This window comes from Coptis chinensis, chromosome 3 (assembly GCF_015680905.1).
Source record: "Coptis chinensis isolate HL-2020 chromosome 3, ASM1568090v1, whole genome shotgun sequence".
NCBI lineage: Eukaryota > Viridiplantae > Streptophyta > Magnoliopsida > Ranunculales > Ranunculaceae > Coptis > Coptis chinensis.
This window is the reverse complement of record NC_141458.1, coordinates 769,037-778,781: the sequence shown is the minus strand read 5'-3', so window position 1 is coordinate 778,781 and position 9,745 is coordinate 769,037. Positions and strand designations below refer to the sequence as shown.

The 9,745-nt window shown below is 35.0% G+C and overlaps 1 protein-coding gene across 2 annotated transcripts; it reads left to right on the top strand.

Annotated features, from left to right (window-relative positions):
* The first annotated feature begins 1,179 nt into the window (after nt 1–1,179).
* Nucleotides 1,180–6,568, top strand: LOC147507040 (small glutamine-rich tetratricopeptide repeat-containing protein 2-like). Of its 2 annotated transcripts, XM_086599763.1 has the most exons (8): nt 1,229–1,409; nt 1,455–1,679; nt 1,909–1,975; nt 4,279–4,378; nt 5,071–5,234; nt 5,556–5,602; nt 5,730–5,777; nt 6,154–6,568. In XM_086599763.1, exons 1-8 carry the CDS (start codon nt 1,296–1,298, stop codon nt 6,196–6,198), a joined length of 810 nt encoding a protein of 269 aa, XP_086455889.1. In that variant the 5' UTR covers nt 1,229–1,295; the 3' UTR covers nt 6,199–6,568. The 2 variants fall into 2 exon arrangements, with proteins under 2 accessions (XP_086455887.1, XP_086455889.1); XM_086599761.1 differs by having other exon boundaries at nt 1,180–1,679.
* The last annotated feature ends 3,177 nt before the right edge of the window (nt 6,569–9,745 follow it).

The following is a 9,745-nucleotide window of genomic DNA, read 5'->3' as shown; positions in this document are numbered from 1 at the left end:
TTGGATTCAGCAGGAGGACCTGGAACTTGAACATAAGTGGACAAACAGTTGCTAATCAAGAAAAAAAAACTGTCCATTAACAATTGATGATGGTTTCGACCTGCAAGGATATGAACTCTCAGTGCCACATTTTATTTATGCAAGTTGTTTGACTGGCTTAAAACTGGAAGAATTTTTCCAAACTAATAAATTGGGCAAAAATAGAATGTGAAGAGAATGTTTCCAAGTTTCGGAGTCTCAGACCACCAGAAACTCATAAAATCTGTGTAACCTCAAAAAATAAAGAAAATCTGTACAAGCCTGAAATAACAAAATTTTGGTGTAGATTATATATATATAAAATCTAGTCAGGACCAGTCCGCACAAAATAAAGTCAGGACCTAAAAACAAGACGTGACTTTCCTATTCTCTCTCTTATTTTCTCTCTCCTATTCTCTCTCCACTAAAAAATAGCCGAACTCTCTTTTATTTTCTCTCTCCACTAAAAAATAGTCGTTCTCTCTGTCAAGGTCAAGTTCTAAAGGGAACTCATATCGATCATTTATCTGCAACATGAAAACCGGTCTAAGAACTCAACAATTATCATCATTTCAGATCGAATGCATTTGCACACATAACAATCTTGAATATTTAGTTTCGCGCTCAATACACAAAGCAATACAGTTTGTCTGTGATATGGAACCACGCACAGGAGTTTGTGACATGGAATTACACACGAGTTATGACTTCATATCATGATAATATTAAGAAAAACACTGGAATGCAAATTGAGGCTGCAAACTCATTCTATGAACTAAAATATACATGCATATATATAAGCACATGCACACCGGAAGGCAAAAGATCAACTTGTCAAAGTCAATTAACAACAACCATCAATTTGATGAATCAAATACTGACCTTTACCACAATATTCTGAGCATTATCATATTCAAATCGTTTTAGCTGAAGTTGAAGGACAGGTGGGAAATCAAGGAAAAATATACCCTTCATAGCATCCTAAAATGACCATATAACATATCATTGCAACGTCCCATTACTCTGGAAAAGAAAATTGTGTTGGCTATCACTTTAAGTGGTTAAGTAGAAGTGAAGTATCAAGAGGTGCTTATCAGTATCAAGGCGAGAGCCTTCGGGCTAGGGTCCTTCAATGTAACCGGTGCGGGTCTGTCTTAACCCTTAACAACTTGACCCTATTTCCACCCAAAGACCCAATTACTTTGTCAATCGGTTGTATCTTAAAGGTGAATCCTTGAGCGGCGAAACCCTGATTTTTTTTTCTCAATAGAGACGCAATGATTGGTAGATGGTTCAGTAACATGGTGGGCAACATGTGGGAAAGAGTAATAGAATCATTCTTCGCGAGGCTTTGTGAAGACACACGTTTATCAGTCACTTTTGTCGATAGAATTACTGGTACAAAAAAACATTTATCAGTCACTTTTGTCGATAGATTTACTGGTACAAAAAAACAGCCAGCTCCACCACCCCAACAACCAGTGGTGGAGACTCCACCTTCATCATCGAATATTCTACTCAATCCTACGGTTGCACTAGGGGTTTGTTCTCTTATGTCTCTTGCAGCAGCGATTGTACTCGATAAAATTATCAGGTTTCGTGATGACCAGCCTAAAAAACCACCTAGTTCATTCAACTCTAGATATGCTGCTCTTATCAAGGTACACTACTTTTCTTTTGGCTTATCATGTATGCTACTCATGAAAGTACATTGCAAGTCTTGATTTGGGTCCAGTAATACTGTTGGGAATTGGGACTTATTTTGTTGTCATATGCTGTCACCTGACTTACTACTAGAATACTGCAATGCAGAGAAAGAGTTATTTGTATATGTTCGTTCTCCATCTTTTCTTTGAGATGCCTTGGTTGACATAGATTTGACCTTATCAGGAATTTGAAAGATCAGGATGTCAACCAATCAAGTCGCCGAACCTGGCTGAGAAATTTAGATTACAAGGTATTTTACATCAACTTGTTCGTTGTATATTATTTTGTAATGTGTCTGTTTGGACCTTGTATTTACCCTGTGTGATATACTTAACATCATGGCCCAAAATATCGCCGAGATATCCGATATCTCGCCGATATATCTCGGTAAATTGGTACACCGATATCGATATTTCCGATATATATCCACCGAATATTGAACCCCTTTTTTTCCGAGATATATCGGAATTTCCGATATAAAAGTTTATATTGCCGATATAATCGATATTTCCGAGATAATCGATATATATTGGTTGATTTTTTGACCAATTGTTAATAACTTAATATTAAAATTTCCGAAATATCCGAAATATCCGAGATATATCAGCGAGATATCCGAGATATATCGGTGAGATATCCGATATTTTAGAAACTTTGGACTGGTCACCAAAAAAATCGAGATATCCGATATATCTCGGTTTTTGGGTACACCGATAGATTAACCGATATCGAAATTTTGGGCCTTGCTTAACATAGCAAGAGCAATTTAAGAAAACCTTCATATCCCCCAAGGGCAAGGTTCAAGTTGTGGATAAAAAAACAACACAATTCATCTCTGATTCATGACATTCTAATTTTAATGCCTTAAATTCTTGATACTGTTGTCATTCCTTGGACATTATATTTTATTTATTTATTTTATTATCAGTGAGTATTTCATTGCACATCAAGGCATGCTGACATAGAAACTATTCTCTAAACTCTCATATACTACCATTCCATGGGTGCCTTTCAGACCTTCCTGATAGCAAACAGTAAGCATGTATATTAAACTCTCATGAAACTCCAAATTTAAAGCTACCTGTATCCTAAGGAGCATAACAAAAACTTGATTGGACTTCATAGCAAATCCTAATTATAATGTAGCAACAATAATACAAAAGTCATTCTGATTATAACTATAAATTTTCTTTTCTGAATTACATCTCCCTATGTCCTACATCATTTTTCCCATTTTAGAATAAATATACTTTCCCTTGGCTTTTGTATTGGGACGACAAGAAACTTGGTGCTTCAAATCTTGAAAAGTATATTTCTTGTCTTTCCATCTTTAGTTTCAACTCGGTCTTTTTCAACACTTTTCCATTAGTCATCTAAAAGTTTTGAATTATCTGGAGTCAAAGTTTCATAACAAGTAAAATAAATTGTGGATATGAAGCTCGGCGACTCAGACACCATGTTTTTTTTTGGGTGCATCAATGCTTTACTATCATTCAGTTAATGTCTGTTCATTGTGTTTATGGTGGCAAGTCACTGGATCATACCCTCACTATCATGTCGTTTCTTGTGGTGAGTCTGGTATACTTTTTTTTCTTTCTGTCTGGTGTTCAGTGGATTTACCTAAGCTCGGTGAAGACACTCTTAGCCTCTTGGAATATGAATGTTCATTCTTGGAAGGGTTACGTCTATGGAGAAAATTTCCTTTCAAAATCTTGAGGGGTTTGTGGTTGGAAAGTAATAGTAGACGTTATGCTGGAGTATAGGGGTATTTGGAGGAGGTTGTTTTTGAAGATTAAAGGCCCTTTGTTCTTTCTATAGAAGGTGAATGAGAAGATAAAGGACGTGTGAGCGAAATAATCAACCTATTGATATTGGAAGACCAAAAAGATTCTTCCAATGTATCATTTTTGGGTCCAATGGAATTCATAGGTATAGGAAGAAGCCTCATCTAATATATTTTTTTTCTTTCCACCATATTTAGATTGTTAATACGACACATAAGGACTGCTACTACAAGCACTCTTAATATCTTGTTTGTAGATGGGATGCCATTATGTTCTAACTGTGCGGTTGGGATATGTAGAGTTATTTTTTTATTTTTATTTTTATTTGTTGTTGTTGTTGTTGTTGTTTCTTGCATTAGAGGATAGCTCACCATATTTCCTCTTGATTGATTGCTTTTTGATAAAGTTCTACTTTTTCCGAAATACCGAATAGAAAAATAAATCTATGTACGTCGTGCTCTGAAATCTGAATTACAATGCTTTAGAACCTTTCTTTAGGTACTGCATGTCTTATCGGAAAACACCTTTTCATTAGATTTTCTGAAACTTATCTGGTTGATCAATAATTCCTAATGTATTTATATAGCTGCAAATAAAAGAAAATAAAAAAGAATAACAGATTCACTGTTTATGGATTTTCTTAATTCCTTTTTTTTAGTGCTTTTTGGATCTTCTTATTGAAATTGAATTATTTACAATTTGCTTGGTTAGTGGTTGTATCCATCTTTCGGTTATATATCCTAAAACATTGTTCTCTTTCTTTCCGTAGGTAACACCGCCATGCAATTGAAGTTGTATTCTGATGCAATCGAGCTGTATAGCTATGCTATTAAACTTAGTGAAAGAAATTCCGTCTGCTACTGTGACAGGTAAGTGTTAGTTTAGATTGTTTTGTTTGGTGTTAATGTTGCAAGGAACAAAACTTCCATAGCAATAGCAATATTGAGCCTTAATCAATTTTCGCAGAATTATTATCTAAGAAACTTCTGTACGACCTCATTTGGAGTTTCTAAGCTTCTGGCTCTTGTTTACAGTCATTGACCAAAAAAGAAAAGAAAGTGATTGCTTACAGTTCTACAATCAAGTTCTGCTGATACAATTGTTTTTCTTTTATATCCTCTGTTAATATAACCATTTCTAACCTTTTTTGAAAAAGAAACGTTACTTACTATTGTCAGTAAAATTCACGTTGTTTTATTAATATAAAATGATAAAGAGATTACAATGTTCTACAGTCAAAGCAATAAAGACTACTAGGCCTCACTCAAACTACTTCTTCCCAAATTACAAAAGCTCGCTTATCTCACTTGCCCATCCCAGTGGAGTAGCACATCCCCTGTCGATTAGAACCTCTCTGATTTACCCTTCCAACGTAAGCATAACTAGCCTCTAAATTTACAGTCTTTAATTTCCAACTTGGTTGGATGGATATCCTACTCAAGTTGTTGGGTTTGTGCTTGTAATATCACATGCTTTCTCTTTGATTACCTTGTACAGTGCATCTCTTATCCTTTTTTGAACTGTAACAGTATTGTGATTTACTACAATGCGTTTTTGTCAGGGCAATCGTGTTTTACAAGATCAACAAATATGTGGAAGCTATTAGAGACTGTAAGAAGTCCATTGAAATTGATCCAAATTGCAGCAGGCCATACGCATATCTTGGTTATGCCTATTTTGCACAAGGGAAATATCGGGATGCTATTGACAAAGGACTTATGAAAGGTTTGTAGTGGGATGACATTCTATTCACACAAATTCCATGGTACTACTAGCTCAAAGTCAGTTTAAGACTACTTACATTTGTTTAGTAACTTGGGCTACTGGTTGGGTTTACTGCTTTCATACAGAAAAAAAATGTACATTAGATTGAGTTCGACGAAGTTAAGGGATTGAGCTAATGTTGTGGTCACTGCATTGTGTTGAGTTTTGCGTACTTGCATTTGTAGACTATTTCTTATTTAATGTATGCAATTCTACTATATTCTCTTCTTAGACATAATGATTAATGCAAACGGTTGCTGACTAGCTATCTCATTTGTGCAGCTCTGCAGTTGGACCCAGATACTGCTCGTCTTGCAGAATATTTACAGGTTTGGTTCTCCTTCTATTAATTTTTATCTTGGTGGTTGGGATTTTAGAACGCACCCAGACACACACAAATATATTAGACGTAGTATTTCTCCATTTTCTGACCTACATAATATATCTCTAAAATAGGTTGCAGAAGAAAGATTGGGAGATGTCCACAGAACTAATCAAAATCAGGTTATTTCTTACTTGATTATTTTGTAATTTTGTGGCCATTTTTTTTTTCTTTGCTTTCGTTTATTTTGATAATAGACATTTCATTAAGAGATATTAAAATTAGTACAGTGGTCCAAAATATTGCCAGGAGGAGGCCTCAAAGCTCTTTGTTTGAGAGCCTACTGCGCTAAGAGATGGCCTCCAGAAGAAAATATGTAGTAGACCAAACAAAACCAGTATCTAGATCGCATGTAAGAGAGTGCAAAGTGAAAGCTAATCGGTTTCAGACCAGATATAGATTTCTTTTAATTATTTTTTAGTACTCGATTTTCTGTCATATGTTTTATTTCTTTTCCTCAAACATAATGGATGGATAACAGTCAGAATGCAACAATAGGTGGTGGTGGCGGTGGATGGCGAGCTAGCCCACGTGACGAAGTAAGGTGCTATTTGTCCGTAAATGGCCAGGCAAGAGGTCCAAGGAATTGTGGATGTGTCACTACCATTCCATGGGTGCCTTTCAGACCTTCCTGATGGCAAAACAGTAAGTATATGTATATTGAACGAAGTGCTGAAGTTCAGATATGACTAAATTAGGCCATTCTTTGATGAACGATCAGTTTAGTGAACTTTGGATTGGCTTCCGAAAATATATCTGAGGAACTTCGCAGAGAGTGTTTTATGGTTTTCTAATTATCGAGGTGTGTAGGAAGAGGATATGGTGTAATATATATAACTTAAAAGGCGAATTATCTATCTATTGCACTGTAAAGAAGATTGATGCTTTGCAAAGAAAACTTGGTGAATGTTAATTTTGTCTGTTTTATTTACATTAAACTTATCAACATTTAAGTCCTATGATGCCAAGTCTGTTGTGCATATAAAAACTCGATGCAATGTAGAGTAGGAGACTGTTAATATAACAGGTATCGGGCTGTGATGGACTCATGTCCTCTATTTTGGTGTAGATGTTCAAGTAAAATGTCACTGTTTGACAATTAGGTCCACTAAGCAGTAACAGTAAGTACATGAATGGAAGGAGGTACTGCAAGTACAGCACATTGAGCCATACAATGACGAGCAACTATATACAGCGAACAGCAGCAGACAAGGTAAGTAGGCAGTACACGAAGTAGAAATGATCCACAAACCTAAAATTGAAAGGAGAATCGTACAATCTGAACAGGGAATTTGGTGACCCCATACATGTTCACATGTTCACTACTAGTAAATTGCATTGCCTTTCCAAGTTGCTTCGGTAATGGGAGAGCTTATTTATTTCAAAGACTATGTTGAATTGAAGGAACAATGTCTTTATACAAGTTTGTGAAACAGTATGAACAAACTATAGTAGATAGAAGGGAGAAAGAAAATGATGAAGGCTATACGACAAACTATATGAAACCAGTTTTAAAGTTTTCAGCTGGTATTGAAAGGGATGCAGCTGAGTTTTACACAAAGTCAGTCTTTAAAATGTTTCAAGATCAGTTTGTTCAAAGTATTTCCTACCATAAAAAAAAATTTGAAGAGAATGGCTCAAAGGTTGTTTACAATGTATGGAGAGAAGACTATGAACAGTTAGTTCATACAGTCACATTTGATTCTTCTAACATAACTGTAAAGTGTAGTTGTAAGTTATTTGAGTTTGCATGCTATTTGTGTAGGCACGTGTTAAAGATTTTCTTAGTTGAAGATGTTCATAAGCTTCCAACACATTACATTATTAAAAGGTGGACAAGAGACGCTAAGTTGGGGTCTGTAATTGATGCTCATGGTGAAGAGATGCAAGTTGATTGTCATGAAACTGTCACCATTTGGTATAGCAAACTTTGTCAGAGGCAATTAATTAATATTGTAGCAAAAGGTTCAACATTAAAAAAAAAAAAAAAACTAAAATCCAATAATATATAGAGATTCGTTCACACAACCAGAAGCTTTTGCTCGATCCATTTGTTGCTAAGCATAAAGGTAGAAAAAAAGTGAATCACATCATGTATGGACAAGCCTCACAAGAAGAAGATAAGTCCTAATTTGACGACATAAAAAAAGCCAAGTCCTAACTTGAAGATATCAAAAAGATCTAAGGTGTTTTCTGGGTATTTGCTAGTCGCTACTTTTTTCAAGTTGATGGAACCATTAAACATTTTATACTAGCTAATATATATCAAAAACTTTGGTTGCAACCAGTAGCAGTACAAGGACTCTACCTCATGATGGACCCAATATAATAGAGCAAGAGATTATCGGTGGTAAGTAACTATATTTTTCTTTGCATAAATACTTGCAGTCCTATTACTTGGTTAACTTTGTTGTAAGATGATACATATTATGAAATGTTTGGGTGTGTAGGTAGTTTGTGTAGGACAAGGTCTGCAAGACTCTCCTATAAGAATTGATGATCAACTGGAGACTTTGGAACAACCAATTAAATGTCAGAAACTTGAAGAACTAGGAAGGAGGTATTGATCTATCATATCTTTAATTGGTTACACTATTATTTCGAGTTTTTTCTAACCAATTCAATATTATTTGTTTGTTGTGGCAACCATTAATATCGTCCATCCAACTTAACAAATTTTGAGTTTGGTTCTTTGAGTGAGGTAATATTAGTATTACATTATATGATGTTAACAATAGTTGTGATATGATGCGTTTAACTTGGCTACTTTGATGAACTTCACAGAGTTCCCGAGAGACAAGCAAACATATTCAACTATGGATGGGCATATTACAACTTTGGGTGACGATGATTTGCAATGCCCATTCCCAGTTGTTGCACGTAGCAATCAACTCCACCAATTCAATCAGGTTTTTATTTTTTGTTTCTTTCATTATCAAATATTTGCAATGTGTTTTCACAAAATAAAATTAGTAATACTCGAATGAACAGGGGTCTCTAATGCTTGGACAACTTGGAAGGTCTGTTGATAACCAATATTATGTTGTGGATAGTAATGTGTATCACCAAAGAACTACTATTCTTTCTCAAAACCCCCATTATGGACTGGTATGCTTTAAATCTTTAATTCTATAAACAACTTTTGGTGAAATATAATGGTTGCCATAGACTGCTTGTATTTCACAGGGAACAACTTTTAAGCGTAACGAAAGTTTGCATCAAGGTCATGGAATTTTTTTTCTATATCTGAATGACCCAAATCAATAAGTGCCTTATTTTGCAATCTATGTATCATGTTTTACGTGATGTTCTTCTTTACAAACTTAAATATGTTAACACCAATTCTTACTTTCACGTAGGAACAATCATTATGAACAATGAATTGGCCACCAGAATCTGAAGAAGTCATCCAATACTCTTAGATAAATGTTTTAGTGTCGTATTAGATTTTCCTAAATTGTTTCAACGCAACAGTTCAATAATTTAGTACATGATTCACTTGGACCTATTGATGATTATTTAGAATGTGATAATTATTCAGATGTCCTATTGATTTATTGATGTAATTGTGCTTAAGCTTATACTGGATTTCAATGAGATCCTTGTCATTTTTTGTAACTTCTTATGTATATAATTTCTAATTCTCTATCACAACCTCCAAGTGTTGATCCAATTTAAAATGAGCATTCTATATAGGATATAATAAAACAGTAGATCGAAATTGTCTGAGTCTCATGTCATCTGAGTTTGATGCCCAGTAGAAAAACACATTAATTGCAACGACGGCCAAACTTGTCGACAAAATTAGGAGACAATGGTTGACAACACGTTCATAGCTGCTGTGATGACAAATGAATAGAGTGACCGGTGACGCATCACTTCCAAATCCAAAGTGTATATAGCGAAGGAGTTTGGGCGGGAAGAAGATGGTCTTTTATTTTTCGGTTAGGAAAGAAATTTGTTTATGAAAGGATTTGGAAGAAATAACACGTTCTCTTTCTTGCCAATTTGCTTCGTTTAGTTTCCAAAATAAAGGATTTTGATGGCTATATTTTCGGTGACAAGGAAGAAAACAGTGTTAATGAGCCGT